The 17,636-nt window shown below is 38.1% G+C and overlaps 1 protein-coding gene across 8 annotated transcripts in view; it reads right to left on the bottom strand.

Annotated features, from left to right (window-relative positions):
* Window positions 1-17,636, bottom strand: part of KTN1 (kinectin 1) — a 101,806-nt gene that overhangs the window by 24,337 nt on the left and 59,833 nt on the right. For all 8 annotated transcript variants that reach the window (XM_058162986.1, XM_058162981.1, XM_058162979.1 and 5 more), the window contains 7 exons: window positions 11,641-11,675; window positions 10,879-10,969; window positions 9,530-9,598; window positions 7,211-7,248; window positions 5,279-5,369; window positions 5,049-5,117; window positions 1,924-1,961 (listed from right to left, as the gene is read on the bottom strand). In XM_058162986.1, the coding sequence (XP_058018969.1) occupies window positions 1,924-1,961; window positions 5,049-5,117; window positions 5,279-5,369; window positions 7,211-7,248; window positions 9,530-9,598; window positions 10,879-10,969; window positions 11,641-11,675 (431 nt within the window). The remainder of the gene's footprint in view (window positions 1-1,923; window positions 1,962-5,048; window positions 5,118-5,278; window positions 5,370-7,210; window positions 7,249-9,529; window positions 9,599-10,878; window positions 10,970-11,640; window positions 11,676-17,636) is intronic.

Raw genomic sequence — 17,636 nt, 5'->3', positions numbered from 1 at the left:
ATTTGTATATAGATGATAGAGTCCCAGAAATACAAGGGCTATAGATTAGCCTGGGAAATTAAAAAAAAAACTTACAAAAAGGCAATGGCAATACATTCAATTTACTGCCAGGAAAAGCACAAGACTAAACCCATGCCTGAAGGATCATTATTTTTTTAAAAAAGAAAATAGAACTATTGAAGCCTAAACCCTTCTTGAACTGGATTTCACTGATATTTCAGTGATTTCATGAATTCTTTACCACTCTTATTAACACAGTAGGCCTACCAGACCTGGCAAGAACTCTTGAACTCTGATTGAGCAGTGACAGGGATGCTGCCTATCAGAAATCTGCCCACTGTCCCCAGGGTTTCCCAGAAATGACTGGGTGTGAGAGCCTTTGCACAGATTGGCTATAAGGGCATGTTGAGATTTCTGTTGTACTGATTGCCTAGTATGACTTTTATCAGCTCTAGCTGTATTTGGTGCTGGTTTGGGAATTCCAGGGGTTACAGTTCTTGCATTCCTATAATTACAACGCCCTGGAAGAGAAATCTTGCATAGTTCATGAGTTCCTCAAATAGCCTTGAGCCACTTGCACATAATTATTGCTTTGGACATACAAATATGTATTAGATATGGTTTTCATATTAGAGCAGAGGAGATCTTTGAATGAAGGACAGTAACTACTGTCCTTTGCTGTACAAATCACTTCCTGAACAGACCACAGGTTATGGCATTTCTGAATTCTGCAAGGGCAGAGCACCTATTAAGATGATCCACTCCTAGTATCTGATGTATTCCTAAAATTTTCAAACAGTACTAGGAGTTCCCTTGACAATTTGCCAAGAGCTGTCTTGTGCATCTTTTCTTATTTAGAGTGACTGGATCCTTTAACAATAGAATTGTGGGACAAAACTCCTGCATACCAGCTGGTATGTTTGTGGGTTTCTTCATGGGAAATATCACTCATACCTACTCTAGTCTGGAAATCAATAGTCTACTGTGGGGAATCCAGCATTTTGTGTCAAAATCTGGGATTCTTGGGAATTTATACAACTGATGAACTATAAAAGATGGTTTGCAGTATGGGCTATTCCACCATTGGATTAGATCCATGCCCCAATTGGATTTTTAGGCAACCAGAGAAGGTATGAGTGGCTGTATACAGCAGGTGAGTAATGTTTTCTTGAAGGAGAATGTCAATGTCTTTAAAAGAAGTGTTGCTGCAGCCTCTCTTGGCATCTCTTCAGTCAGTCACACATGACAAATTTTCCTTCTTATAGTACCTAATTTCCAGAAGAGGTAGACTAATTATCTTGACCAATAGCCAATTACAGTTGTTTCAATATCTTTACTTGCTGTTAAATAACAACTTCAATTTTAGTTACCTAACCTCTAATCAGAGACTTACGATAAGCCTTACCATAGTTTTCCAATTCTAGATTACGCAACAACTGTTCAGCTTTAATTGCAATAATACTAGAGCAACTAATAGATTTAAACTTAATGTCAACCGCTTTAATCTAGATTGCAGAAAATATGAGTTCTGTAACAGAATCATCAGTGCTTGGAATACTTTACCTGACTCTGTGGTCTCTTCCCATAATCCTAAGTTTTATCCAAAAACTTTCTACTATTGACCTCATCCCATTCCTAAGAGGACCATAAGGGGCATGCATAAGCGCACAAACGTGCCTACCGTTCCTGTCCTATTGTTTTTCTTTTCTTCTTCCTATATATATGCTTATACCTCCTTATATTTACCCATATATGTGTTTATTTACTATGTAATCTTTTTGTATGATACCTACATATATTGTTGTGACAAAATAAAATAAATAAATAAATAAATAAATAAAATATATTTTATTAACATTCTATTAAAAAGGACTGCTAGAAAACACCTAAATTCTTGTTATCAGAAACACTGTTATCACTTACTCTTTTTGAAGATCTTCAACTTCCTGAACCAATGTCACCTAACAGAAAAAATACACATATAGGTAGTCAAAAGAAATGTGCAAAATGATGACAAACTTTAAGTCCAAGGGGGGAAAATAAGATAGCAAGCTACAGTGCTACTATGAAATATATACAGCTGTCTTTTGGAATACTTTGACACGTCTGTAAAATGCTACTCTTGGGAATTTAATTAAATGCAGTCAGACTATTTTAGAAAAAGAGCGTTTGTCTGTGTTCTGGAAGACAAAAGAAATAATGGGCAATAATGAAAAGGTGTTGAAATAATATGTTCCTTGACTTCCAGAAATCAAACTAAGCTTTTTCTGAAACCAGCCAAGCTGGTAGCCAGCACACCTCATGGCACTGAAATCCAAAAAAGAATCTTTTTATCCTGATTCTTCCATGATTCAGATTTATTGACTGATCCCCATTTCCTGTATTTTGGGAAGAAGGAAATAGTTTTTCCTTGTAGACTTTATCCATGCATAATCTGTACACCTCAATCCTGTCCCCTCTCATTTGCTTCTTGTTAGATTAGAAAGCCTGCAATATCGCAACTTTTCATTATTGGGAAGCTATTCTACTCTTTGATTATTTTAACTGCCTTCTTCTAAACTTTCTCTTGCTCTATTATATCCTTTTGGGGTTTGTGACCACCAGAACTGATATTCCAGATGAGTTGCACCATTGATTTATATAAGTATATTACAATACTGGCATCTCTAGATACCATTTAGAGTAGCTGTTTTCTTAAAATTCTTCTTGGAATTTTTTTAAAATTCTTCTTCTCGCATTTCTGTGAGTCATCAGAAATATCATTCATGGAAATGCTAGGTCTATCTTTTTAAAAAAATACTTTATTATATTTCTCAGTTTTTCTAGGAGCACAAGGTAGCTTTCATAGAATCTCCATTATTTGCCGCAATAAAGTCAGTGCTTTTTGAGCTCTCCCAATCCTAGTTATTTAACATTATAGTCACTACACTAGCTTGACTGTATTGGTCAACAATAAGAACAATGATGACAATGATGTTAGGAGCTTGAGTTGATGAATTAAATTTGCATATGGCAAAAAAAAATGATTGTTCATTAAAACTATCATTTTTTACATGATGTTTTCATAATGATTACATGGTGTAGACAAGACATATTATCTTAGGAAATTGTTGGGGGCGAGTCATTGGCCCCAATGGAGAGGGTGCGCAACTTGGGCGTGCTCCTGGATGGGCGGCTGTCTTTCGAAGACCATTTGTCAGCCGTCTCCAGGAGAGCTTTCTATCAGGTTCACCTGATCCGCCAGTTGCGCCCCTTCCTGGACCGGGATGCCCTATGCACAGTCACTCATGCTCTCGTTACCTCTCGTCTGGACTATTGCAATGCTCTCTACATGGGGCTCCCCTTGAAGAGCACCCAGAGACTCCAGCTAGTCCAGAATGCGGCTGCGCGGGTTATTGAGGGAGCCGTTCGGAGCTCCTATGTAACACCTATCCTGCGCAGACTGCACTGGCTGCCTGTGGTCTTCCAGGTGCGCTTCAAGGTGTTAGTTACTACCTTTAAAGCGCTCCATGTCTTAGGACCGGGATACCTACGGGACAGTCTACTGCCAACGTCTATCTCCCAACGACCGGTGCGCTCCCACAGAGTGGGGCTCCTCAGGGTGCCGTCAGCCAAGCAATGTCGGCTGGCGGCCCCCATGGGGAGGGCCTTCTCTGTGGGGGCTCCTACCCTATGGAACGAGCTTCCCCCTGGACTCAGACAAATATCTGACCTTTGGACCTTCCACCGCGAACTCAAAACCTACTTATTTCGTCTTGCTGGACTCGCTTAAATTTTAAATTTTAGATTTTATATTATTAAATTGTATGGGTTTTTAAATTTTTTAGTAAATTTTAGTGGGAATATTTTTATCTATAAGTAGCCAAATTAAATAGGTTTTTTAAGGGTTGTTTTTAGTTTTGTACTGTTGTTTTCTTTCTGTATTTTACTTGTGGCTGTACACCGCCCTGAGTCCTTTGGGAGAAGGGCGGTCTATAAATAAAAATATTATTATTATTATTATTATTAGGAAATGCCTTCCTCCTATTGCATACATACTGATAAACCTTTTCTAAGATTTTTTTTTTGAAATATAGAAATCTGCTCAACATTAGAGGAGGCCATGTCCTTCTTTAAAATTTAGTACTCCTAATCAAATTGAATTATCAATTAAATACGCAATCCTATATAATTCATTGTTTTTAAGCCTCTACTGAGAGTTTATTTATTTATTTATTTATTTATTTTATTAGATTTTTATACCACCCTTCTCCCGAAGGACTCAAGGCGGTGTACAGCCAAAAATTAAAAAACCCACAATATTCACATTTAAAACAGAACTTAAAACCGAGCATATTACAAATGGCTGAAATTTAAAAATTTAAAACCCTAAAATAATAACCCCAATTAAAATTTAATAAAACCTTTAAGCCAGTCCCGCTTGAATAAATAGGTGCATTTTCAGCTCACGGCGAAAAGTCCGAAGATCAGGCACTTGGCGTAAACCCGGGGGAAGTTCGTTCCAGAGCGTAGGAGCTCCTACAGTGAAGGCCCTACCCCTGGGGGCCGCCAGCCGACATTGTTTGGCGGACGGCACCCTGAGAAGGCCCTCTCTGTGTGAGCGTACAGGTCAGTGGGAGGCATGAGGTAACAGCAGGTGGTCCCGTAAGTACCCGGGCCCTAAGCCATGGAGCACTTTAAAGGTGGTAACCAAGATCTTAAAGCGCACCCGAAAGACCACAGGAAGCCAGTGCAGGCTGCGCAGGATCGGTGTTACATGGGAGCAACGAGTTGCTCCCACTATAACCCGCGCAGCTGCGTTCTGGACTAGCTGCAGCCTCCGGGTGCACTTCAAGGGCAGCCCCATGTAGAGAGCATTGCAATAATCCAAACGAGTAGTGACGAGAGCGTGAGTGACCGTGACCGTGAGGGCAGCCCCATGTAGAGAGCATTGCAATAATCCAAACGAGAAGTGACGAGAGCGTCAGTTAGGAAAGAAGCACTCAGATGTGTAGGGAGGAACAACGCCAAGTAAAATACACCAAGCTGCTAGCTCATAATGGCTTTACCTGAGTGTCCTTCTCAAGCTGGGCCTTTCTTAGTTCTTCTTTCACAGCCTCTATTTCCTGTTCCAAAGCCTTTTTCAATGACAAAACATATAAAATTGTACAATGGAGACAACACAAAATGAGAATGTTACAAAAACAAATTTGACTAAAATGCAGTGCAGGGACAAACACACTCACAGGTTAATGCTACAAATAATGGAGCATCGACATCCAAATGATCCAATACTTACCCCAAGAGTTTTCTCCTTGGTTGCAACTTTAAGGACTTCAGCTTGAAGTAGTTCCTCCACAGATTTGATCTTTCCATCTTTTTCACTAATTCTTTAGCAAGGCATAAAATTGAAAATGCAGATATAAAGAGCATATTTTAGAAAATAAACCTTAAATATATAAATTCTTGTACAAGATGAAAAAGAGCTTAATCAGGAAGTAGATTGTAAATGCCAGATGGTGGAAAGCAAGCAATATTTCTACATCAGTAACTGGATTTAATAAATACAACAGCGAATAAAAACCTAGATATGGAAGAACTAATAATGCTTGATAGTAAAGAAATATCCAGTTTATTCCATTAAAAAAACATTTATTTTGATATATCTCAGTGTGCTTTTGTATAAAATAGCAGACAGTATATGGAAAACCAATTTCAAAAAGTACATATAGGAACTATTCATATTTACTGAAATTTATTTAAATTTAAAGCTCAGCCATAGCAATTTTAGACCATTTTTAAATTGTTCCAATTCTGAATTTCAAATTAGGCAGAAAGAACAGAACAGAATACTTTATTTGGCTAAGTTTGATTAGACACACAAGAAATTTGTCTCTGGTGCAGACGCTCTCAGTGAATATACAAAGGAATAGAATCATCATCATCATCGTGCCAATAAAAGGGGAAGGGAGTAAAGTAGATAATAATAAGGATAAGTGAAAATACTACAGCCATACTACATGGGTAAATACACACAGACATTAGACAGCACTGTGAGAATTAGCAAACTGATGATACAAGGAGAAAAACTATCCCTGTGTCTAGTTGCTTTGGCATGCAATGCCCTGTAATGCCGTCCCAAGGGGAGGTGTTGAAACACTTTATGTCCAGGATGTGAGAAGTCTTTAGATATCTTCTCAGCCCTCCTTCTATGGAAGGCAGGCTAGTTGCAATTACTCTTTCTGCAATCTTAATTATCCATTGGAGTCTATACCTGTCCTGTTTGGTTGCAGTACCAAACCAGACAGTTATAGAAATATAAATAACAGACTCAATAATTTCTCTGTAAAATTGTATCAACAGCCCCTGGGGCAATCTGCACCTCCTGAGTTGACGCAAGAGGAATATTCTTTGTTGTGCCTTTTTAATGATGGTTCTAATATTAACTGTTCATTTCAAGTACTGGGAGGTTACAGAACCCAAAAACCTGAAGGACTCCACTGCTGATACTGTACTGTCGAATATAGTTAAGAGGTGGTAGAAAAGAAGGGCTTCTCCTGAAATTCACTCTCATTTCTACAGTTTTTAAGCATGTCCAGCTCCAGATTGTTCCAGCTGTAGCACATGGCCAGTTAACATCCCATCTATACGCAGACTCATCACTGTCTTGAATCAGTTCAATGACCATTGTACTGGAAACTTCAGTACTTTACCAGAGAGTTGTAGTCATTGGTATATAGAAAGAACAGCAACTGAAAGAGCATATAGCCCTGAAGAGCACCTGCGCTAGTTGCCCAGGTACTAGATGTAATTTTCCTAGCTTCACCTATGTTAAAAAGCTTATGATCCACCTACAAGTATGAACAGAGAGTGAGCTGATAATCTGCTTAATAATAATCAGTTATTATTCCTTCAATCTACAATTAAGAGTAGGATTAATGCAGGGTGTGGGCTTGGGGGAGAGATAGGCCACTACCTTAACAAAAATCCTTTGCTCACAGAAAAATTCACTGATCAAATATTTTGGTGACTGGGGATTTTTTAAAATATAAAAAGGTATACTTTTTTGGAGAGAGGTAAATGCTGGGATACCAAATGCAACATTCACCATTTCATTTTATATATGTTATCGTTCAGAATTTTTATGTCAATATTTATCCACTTAATTTCAAATAGTAACAGAATTTAAGCATTAAGAGCATATTAAAATTGAAGTCATGCTGCTACTTACACCCTTTGCAGGTCTTCTACCAAGGATGCAAATGATACCTTTGGGGAAAAAAGATGAAAATATATCAGCATTTAATAGGAAAGACTCAAATCACTCTGAAGTGATTGGATGCTTCAAAGGATAATAATGATTACCTGGCACAAATGATACTAGTTTGTATTCATTATTATATAAATAAATAAATAAATAAATAAATAAATAAATAAATAAATAAATAAATAAATAAATAAATAAATAAATAAATAAATAAATAAATAAATAAATAAATAAATAAATTGTTATATTGATGTACTAAGAGAAACTAGGAATAGAATTACAACTGTATTTGTAGCATTGTAATTATAATTACAAACTAGAAAACTAATTAGTTCTATTATTTAATCAAACTAAACAATAGTATTTGGCAACTACTAGTAATTTAATCGTAAGCACAGCTGGCACAGTTTAGTTTCCCAGATTCTTTGTGAAAAATATTCTGTGTGTCACATTTTCACGCTAGTGGCATTCCACTGGAATCCAGTTTTCCCTCCTCTGCGATTTTTGGAACATGGGTCCCTGGAAGCACTATATTAGGAATGATGGGCATATATCTTACCACCAAACAATTGTATTTAATATAGACTGGTGTCTGAGATGAACTTTCCTTCCAAGAGTAACCCTTAAGCACAGCTTAGCTTACAATACAAATTCTCTGCCTGGTAACATTAACTAGCAACCAGAGTATTGTGCCTTCCTCAAGATGTCAATAATATTTTAGAACTGCAGTAAAATCTGTACCATGTATCTCCTACATAAAAGATATAGTGCAGACTCTAGCTGGCTTTTCGGTGTAAAAAAACCTCACAGGATATAGTAAAACAAGTTGTGACAACAGATATGAAATTAGAATAGCAACAATTACAATTCAAAAGTTTCAAACAAAATTCTCTAGATATACAAAAAATATATATATTTATATATATTAAATATATATGAGCGGTGTGGCTCAGGCTGTAAGATAGCCTGTTATTAAAACACAGCTGCCTGCAATTACTGCAGGTTCTATCCCACCAGGCCCAAGGTTGACTCAGCCTTCCATCCTTTATAAGGTAGGTAAAATGAGGACCCAGATTGTTGGGGGGGCAATAAGTTGACTTTGTAAATATATACAAATAGAATGAGACTTTGGTTATTCGGGTTTTCTCCCGCATAAAATTGGAAGTGTCTTGGCGACGTTTCAACGAAGTCTCATTCGTCATCTTCAGGCTTCAGCTTCGTGCTTCTGGGAGCAATGTGTGATTGCAGCTGTTTCTTCCTTTTTGACTGCTAGTGGGGGTTTGAACTGATTGGGTGGGAGCTTGGCTGTGATCTGATTGGATGGGGGTTTGTGCTCTGATTGGCTGGGGGTGTCCTGTTTGGGTGGGGCTTGGTTGTGCTCAGATTAATCTGAGTTGCAGGGGATTTGAGCTGGTGAGCTGCATTGCTGTTGTTTGGCTTCGTGTTTGTGGTCGTGCTACATCTTCATGGTTGGTGTCAATCTGCTGTATGTATGGATTGGAGGGGTTTGAAATGGCTAATGATGCAGCTGCGGTCTGCCTTCTGGTCCTTGGTCGTGCTTCCTGATCAGTGTGGGTTTGGGTCTGCTTTCTGGGTGGATGTGTGGTGGTGACATCTTGTGTGGACCTCGTGAGTGTGGGTCTGGTGTCATTCCTCGTGTTAGGGACTCGTTTGTCAATAAGGGCGGGTTTCCAAATGGCTGGTAGGCGGGAGGTATCATCTCGTTTGTTCATGCTGTGTGGGCGTTTTTCTATCTCGATGGCTTCTCTGATTATTCTGTTGTTAAAGTGTTCAGTTTTGGCGATAGTTCTAGTCTTTTAAAGTCAATATCGTGTCCTGTGGCTTTAAGGTGTTGGACCTTAAAGCAGTTAAAAAGGAAGAAACAGCTGCAATCACACATTGCTCCCAGAAGCACGAAGCTGAAGCTTGAAGATGACGAATGAGACTTCGTCGAAACGTCGCCAAGACACTTCCAATTTTACGCGGGAGAAAACCCGAATAACCAAAGACCTACATATATATGTAATATAAGACAAGAGCACTCAAAACAATATAAAACAAAGGAAACTGGTATTCCCACAGGGGACTCATTTCCTAACCTAGCATCTGGGGGAAAAGCCAGATCATCAAAGCTAATTTAAAATAAAATATTGTCACAGCACCACAATTCTCCAGTGGGATACTGTTATAATTAGCAGGATACTAATAGATGGAAAATGTTATAGCTATAATTACCAGCAATCTATTTGAAGTTTAAAAAAACAAAGTTCTGATAAGATATACCTGCTCAGTCTGTACTTTCCGAAGATTTTCAACTTCACTTTTCAGGGATAAGTTGTCTGTTCTCAATGCCTTTTTACAAACAAAACAGTTTCTAGATTGAAGAGTTGCAAAACTGCTACTGAACTTTAAATAATAATAATTGTTACTATTAATTAAATGTATATGCTGCCCAATTCCCAGTGGCACTATAATGTATATATTATATAATTTATAAATTATTTTTATAGCTTATAAATTATTTAAAACATTAAAACTAGACATTAAAAACAAGAAACAATAAGGAAGATAAAATGGCAGGCTGACAAGCAGAGTGTGGGAAATAAACCAACTTGGGTCAAAGTCATCTTCAGCAAAGGCCTATATGAAGAGCCATGACTTCAAGGCCCTTGGAAACATCAGCAGGGTGGGAGCCATCTTGGGAAAACCTCATTCCAGAGGACAGGCATTGTGACAGAAAAGGGCTCCTTCTTCAGCCCCCATAGAGAGTGTTACTTAAGCACATCAATCCTGGGCAGATTGAATTGGCAAAGCAGGTACAATGCAACATAGATAGTCCAGTGGTGAAATTCATTCGGTTCTATCCGGATCATGCGATCCGGTAGTACTGGCGGCACGAAGCTCCGCCCACCCACCCAGACATCATCATGTCCCATTTTTGACCCTCTGCGCATGCATGGAGGAGGTGCACGCTCACATTTGTGAACCGGTAGCGAAAGTAAGTGAATACCACCCGAGATAGTCCCTCAAAAAATAATAAATTTAATAAAAATTTAATTAAATGTGAACTTAAATGTAAATCCTCAGTACAGATTTGACAAACTTTTATTATTATTAATGCAATAATATTTTAATATAGAAGAATGCTTTACAATTTTCCCTGGGCACTGCAAGACATACCAGAACCTGGCACATATATCTAATGTTAAATGTGTGTACCACATGGGATCATGAATGACACCTTCATATTTATTTAGGCATTCCAGCTTGACAGTCTAAAGTGCACTCAATGACACAGTATCAAATGACACCCTGATGTCCTCACCACAAAAATCTCTGAAGACCTAATCTTATTCCAGCATAAAGAACAGTAACATGTCTTAATTCTTTCAGCAGAAAGGTGGGTAGGTGGGAGTAAAAGAAGCAATTAGTTGTCTACAAGTGCAGTTCTTTGACAGTCATCTGTGGGTACTTATATGTGAGTTGTGTGTCCACACAGAGGCTCATTCCAAACCCTACAAAATCTTCCACATATACTATGCAACTTGGCATGACTAGCTGAAGTACTATGAAATCTTACACACTCCCACACCACTCAGAAGTAAGCCGTGTAACATTCATAAAGTCATTACCTTTAATTCTTCCTCTTTATTTGCCATTTCTATGAGCCCAGTTTCAAGGAGTTCTTCAACTGTCTTTATTTTGTCATCTTTATCTGTAATACTGTAGCGGAGAACATGTACATTGACAACTATTCAAAACTGGTTAAAATAATCAGGATGGCAACTTTATGCACATTTCCTCAAGGGGTGCTTACCACTGAATAGTCTTCACAGAACCAGCTGTAACACAGCCTTAATTCCTCAGAATATCACTTCGTCCAGAAAGTTCCTTCCCATCCTACTTCCTCAATTTCTTTTACTTCAGGGAAGACATTCTTTGGGGGGCTCAGAGGCCACACTTAATTTTGTGAAGGTGGATGGAAGCTAATGATGTTACCTTTCTCTTTGATGTCCTTCTTTCTTGTTTATTGTGGGGGAAGGGGGAGAGAATTGGATTTTATTTTATTTTTTTCACCAATTACCTTAAGCCTACTTTAGATATATATGAGGTTATTTTTACATCTGAAAATAGGGGGGGAAATGTGCAGCTGGAATTTTGGAAGCATTATCCAGTATAAAATTGGGAGAATGCAAGCTAAAGTTTCAATAGCCACGATTTACCAATTTCTGCTTTGCATAGAAATGTCAAGGATGGAACTTGAGAGCGTCTCTATGCCAAGCCATATTTTTCAGAAATCTGTAGCAGACACATCCCACCCTAGGCTATACAGATTTACAGCAAGGTAAACTTGAAAAATGATTAGGAGGTCATTTATTTCCCCCATTCCTTACCTTCTTTCCAGTTGCTCCAGCAATTCTTTGTTAGCCTAACAGGTAAGAAACAAAGCAATAAATGTTAAGTCTACAACTTTCATCCTAAGATATTCAGCTGCTTGGAATCGAATGTTTACATTCACTTAAAGTCATGGCAGAAAACCCACTCCAGATATTTCAATATCATTAGCTGAGCATTCAAATGGAGTATGCCATGGATTTGTTAAAAAGAAGTGGCAGAGAAGGGAGGGAAAAGGACAGTATTTCTGTGGTAATCTGAGAAACAAATATAGTCTGTTTCTTTCACTTTCTCTTTTCTGTTGTTTGCCTGGAACCGAATTAGTTGAGATGAGAGATGAAAGTAAAGTTCTTGGTGCCCTCAGAATGATAGTTTCCTTGTACTATGTTTCACTACCAACCAGATAACATAATAGTGCAGAAATTATAGTCATCAATGCCACAGGTAGCAGTTTACAAATGTGCCCTTTTTTGGGGTCTTCCTCAACTATACTCCTGCCTATACACAAGACTGAGTCCCAAATTTTGTGGCACCTGACTTAGTTCTTCTAACTCTTCTAACATTGTGAGTGAATCTTTCCTTGGCACTGCTCTCTACATTATCTTGCCATCTTTTATGACTGCAACACTAAATTTTATCAATCTTTTATCAATCACAATTTTGATAAAATGAATAATGAAAATTATTCCAAATAGTACCAATTTGCTTCATAAATTGAAGTTATCCATAGTAAAAGAATTCTATTGTTAACATAAATGTAATATTACATTTTTCTTAATCAAAGAAATTTGAAGGATTTTATAACTTCTACTGCTACATATTTATTTATTTATTTATTTATTTAATCACATTTATATACCACCCTATCTCCCAGAGGACTCAGGGCGATTTACAGCCTAATAAAAAACATGCATATAAATACAGAATAAAACACCAATTTAAAAAACTTATTAAATAAGGCCGAATGTTAAAAATTGCAATAAAAATAATAAAACCCCATTAAAACCAAATTAAAATTTGGTGTGTACCAAGTATCCTATACTATTTATACAAAACCAACAACAACTAATTGCATGCCATCAAGTCAGTATTAACTCTTTAGCAACTTGTAGACAGATTTTCCCTAGGATGACCTATCACCAACCTGGCCTTGAGATCTTTCAGAGGGACACCCATTCATTCCATAGCAATTGAGAAGCCTTATTGCTTCTGCATAAGAAGCAATCAATAAGCACCTAAATCTTTGGTCCATTTCAATCGAAATTATTTTTAGTCAACATTTTTTTAAAAAATCAAATATCACCACAGATCCTTTAACATGGGTGGGCACTCCAGATATTATGAACTACAACTCTAGTATCCCTCCTCATGTATGTTTGCATATCTATAATAGCAAAGTACTTTATAGTTTAGCACTATAACTTAATTACTGAGACTTGTTCAAGAAATTATAATAAAAATGCATGATATAATTTTTGTGGAAAAATTGTGGAATAAGATTCAATATATAATGGAATGGATCACTTTTTCTATCATGTATGAAGAGTATGAAGGGCTCCTATTTTTAGTACAGTAAGGAAGACCAAAGAGTTTTCTGTAGACCTTAGATGGCAGTAAAAACCAAGCTTCTAGCAGTTGAGAGATAACAAACATTATTAAAAAATAGTTCTGTAAGTTGAAGTTAAATAAAAACAGATGTAAGTACAAGTTTTACAGAAGACACTCCTCCTTAGGAAAAATCCCATAATGGAAAGAAAAGGAGCAGGTACCTTTCATTCCTAGAAGAAAAAAGAATTTCATAATAAAGTTGATGTACCATTTTCTTACTTAAAGGAAGATATCCTTATCTGGAGTTAGAATGGTGCCCAAAAGGGTTTGAATGACTCATTGAGCAAACTTATAAAGTACTACATATTGCAAAGCTTTTCTCCTGAAAGAAATGTCAACTCTGATTTGTGAATTAAAAGAGTCGTACTCTTCTTCCTTTATAAGGCACCACATATTTATCTCACAAAGCTCAGCCTAGTCTAAGGATCATGTTGCTTCCCTGCATATAACACCGAGGGGATATTAGTAGAGAAGGTAGCCAAACTGCTAGCAAGATATACTGAAGAGTAGATGAACCAGACAATACAACTGTAGGCTTCCATGTACTGGGCTAGTCAATGAATAAGTTGAAGGAGGCCTTGACATGTTTTATTGAGTGATGAAAGATGTGACTCTGATTATTCTAACATTGTTGAGGTCTCCCTCATGAGAGAAACTCAGAATTGTAGATTGCTAGCCTAATTACTTTGAGTTCCAAGAAGTCTGTTAATGAATCCGACAACATTCAACAACCTAAGCCCTGTGTCCACAGCACAAGTCTCCTAAACCCCAAATGCTGGCATTGGAACTAGGATGGGTGAGAAAGAACTTCCAAAGGAACACACCCTTTTCAAGGGCCTTAGACATCCATCATATGAACAACTTTCAAATGCGGTCTCAGTGGAATAAATGACTTGGTCCCGTTGCTTCTCGTCTCAAGAAGGAAAATGATGCCTACTGTAGGGAGTATGAGTGAGCCCTGGCCCATGGAACTGAGCTTTAGAGATGACCTAGGGCTGTTGAATTTCAACCATTTGGCATGCATCACTGACCTGATTAATTCCTGTAAGGGAGGAGGGCCAAGCCTGCCAGAATAGTTCAGCTTTGTTTCCAGAAGCTGCAGGCATTAAGCAGGGGCATCTGCCTCTTCTCCCAGTTGATGCAGAAGCCAAGGTATGATAGGCAACAGACTATCTTGCTCACTCTGTTAAAGAATGAGAACAGAGGAGAAGGTAATCTAAATAGCAGTAGGTATGAATTTTGTCCTAAGAGAACACTACATGTGCTTCAAGGATCTTTATGTTGCCATGTCAAATGGGAGAGCAGTGAGAATGATGGCCCAGTTCAAATCTCAAAAACCTCCAGTAGATGGGGAAATGAACAAGGTTCTTGGAAATAAAGGAAGGCTAGCTAAAAGAATGGAATTTTGGGTTGCCACATGAAACTTATTGCCAGTGAGAATGATTCTATGACTTTGATAGCAAACAGATGGTTGATGGCTTGAAGTATGTGCTTTGCTTTCTGGAATTTCAGGGAAGAACTTCATTAGCTATGTCACTGTACGAAACACCCAGGTGCCTGAATATTAGAAGACTAGCACTAGACAAATAAGCAAAGCCTGTCCACCCAGACTCATTAATGATCTTGATAACATGGTGTCCATTTATGAAGAAGGACTCTTAGATTCCTGCTGCTTCAGATGATAATCTGACTCATGCCAAAAAATTATGGATCCTTGTGTAACTTTGGTTTTGGATAGGAAATGAAAGGAAGTGACCTTAGGCTAAGCAAGTTGCTATCCACTCTTCTTGTGGAAATAGCTGGAAAGGCTTTCTTGTTGTCCTTGTTTTCAGCCAAGAAATCATCTAATGATTTTCAAGAGCATTTTCACCAAAAATGTTGAAAGTTAATTGCAACTAGGATTTATTATTTATTATTTGATTTACAACTTGTCTTTCTCCTGTGGAAAGCACTCGAGGCAGCTAACAGAAGTTAAAACAAAAACTAAATACAGAAATTTAACAAACTGATTCAGAAAATAACGAAATAAATAACAAAATCATCTAATAAATCAAAGTGCTGTTATACTATGTGACAAAAAGACGAGTCTCAAGACGTGCTCTCTACTGATCTTAATAACTGGGCAGATTAACAACCAGAGGTCTAGTCTGCCTTGGTGACCCTGCTCAACACATCTGCAGAGGAAACATTTTCTGCAGGGTTTGAGGCTACAGGAAATACTTCAGCCACCCTTGGAACTAAAAGTAGACCATCCAGGAAATCTGTACCCGCATTCTTAGGAAATGCTTCCTTCTCCACTGGCTGTGAGACTTCTGAACTCTTTGAAAGCTTCTTAGGGATGAAAAAGTGAAATCCCCAAATTACAATCGCCCACACGGGCAGCTCTGCTGATCTGTTTTGAAAGGACTCTTCTTTCTTGGGCTTCAAGATATGCCTTCTTCTTCTGGGTGACTTCAAAGATGGCTGTTGCCATGTGCTTGACTTTCTGGCCAATTTGTTTGGGGGGTTCTCAATTCCCCTAAGAGATTGAAAATATATCACTCACTTAAGTGGGGTGAGCAAACTACCACCTCTGCATAATTAAAAATACTTTGGCCAAGACAGAAGAATACCTACCTGGAAAGGCCTGATCAGGTCACCTGAAGAGGTCATAGTTTGGAGGGTCAGTCCCTGAGAATGGTGCCCCCTAACCACTAAAATCTCTCCTAATATGTCCAAGAAAAATGATGGACATTTTTCTGGATTATCAGAAAAAGTAATAAAGGGAAAAAGGAAGAAATCGAAAAAAGTAGAAAACCATTTAGTCAACTGATATAGGATAAAGCTCTTGTAATGAGCTGCTTACTATGACAGGCAGGACCAAGGAAATGGCTAGGAAGTTATTACAGGGTTACAAAGTTTCTTTGGCTTCCCAATGAAGCAAGCATCTAAGGACACTCTCAGCCATAATAGGAACCAAAATTATGATATGTTGATTTTTACTCTATCAGGTTAAAAGATCCGAGAAGTCAATTAGCAAAAGAAGTCAAAAGTTCCCTTCAAATCCTAACTCCTGCTGCTTTTAGATCAGACCTTAGAAGATAGCCTGTATAAAATAACCTATTATGAGGAACATCAAGAAATATTATGACTCAAAATGTCTGCCTCTACTCCAAGCCTCTTTGTGTCAAAACAAGTCTAAATCTTTTTCCCATTGAAAGGCAAAAGGTAAATGCCTATCTCTGTCCATCTCCACCCATCGCTGCTCCCTTGGCTATCCTGCACTCTTTCACTTTTGCTGCCCTCTGCTCCTACAGCCCTGCCAATCCCCCAGCTGACCTTCATCTCCTTGCCCCCCCCAACTGCAGATGAGGCATGGCTGGCCTTTCTGAAGGAGCTGTTGGCCACATGCAGCCTTCTTGCAAAGCAGCCTTGTGAAAAGTCCTACTCCATTTGAAGAAGGGTGTGGACAGCATCAGAAGGCAATGGGGACTGCTAACGGCCACTACATCAGCCTCAGTACTGTCAAGGCCACCATTGCTGCTGAGGGGTGCCACTGTACAGGATGGCCAAAATGGCAGAGCTTTGGGGAGGGGGGACATAGGTAGGTGGGGGTTGTTCAAGAAGAGGCAGTTTTACAAAGACTCGGGGTTGGGGAAATCTATCCAAAAGTTATTTGGATTGGAGCGTGTTCTCACAAAATGATCAGAGGGGATTTGGTTAGTGAAGGTAACGTGGACTGCCAAGATGCTCTCTCTAATCAATACAGTCAGGTGACATCTTGCTTTACAACTGCTCGGCAATGAAAATTCTGCTTTTAATTACCATCGTTACTGGAGAATTCCTCATATGGTAATATATATATTATTATAAATTAAAATTCAGTAAAGATTCTTGAATAAATAATACTTTTATTATGACCTTGAATTGTTTCCTTACCAGGCTTTTCTCTCCTAACATCTATACTTTATTTGCAAATTCCGCTGAATGTATAGATTTTACAAGCAATTTTTCTTAACGTTGCATTTTTGTCATTATTGTTACTAACCGAGGTATCGCTTGCTAAAATTTTCTCTAGAAGTATATTGTGCACGTGAGTAAAGTTTGAATTTTGAAGAACAGTTGTTTCAAATCCTTTATTCAAAAAGGAAAGTTTATTCTGCATTAAAAGGGGAAATACATTTATTTCTCCTTGAAGACTGCTTTCAACAGATATACCACTAAAGGCTCTTCTGTATCTAAAAATGCCAGCACAGGCGTGGTTGACTATACGGAAGAAAAAACTCAAAATCTAATGTTTTAGCAAGATCACTCAGTAAGTTCATTCTCAACTAGGCATGCTTTGTTTAATCTCTCAACCCATCTACCAACCATGCATATAAAAACTAATAGTTGACGACATGAAAAG

Source organism: Ahaetulla prasina, chromosome 1 (assembly GCF_028640845.1).
Source record: "Ahaetulla prasina isolate Xishuangbanna chromosome 1, ASM2864084v1, whole genome shotgun sequence".
In the NCBI taxonomy this organism is placed as follows: Eukaryota; Metazoa; Chordata; class Lepidosauria; order Squamata; family Colubridae; genus Ahaetulla; species Ahaetulla prasina.
This window is presented reverse-complemented; position numbering and strand designations above follow the sequence as displayed.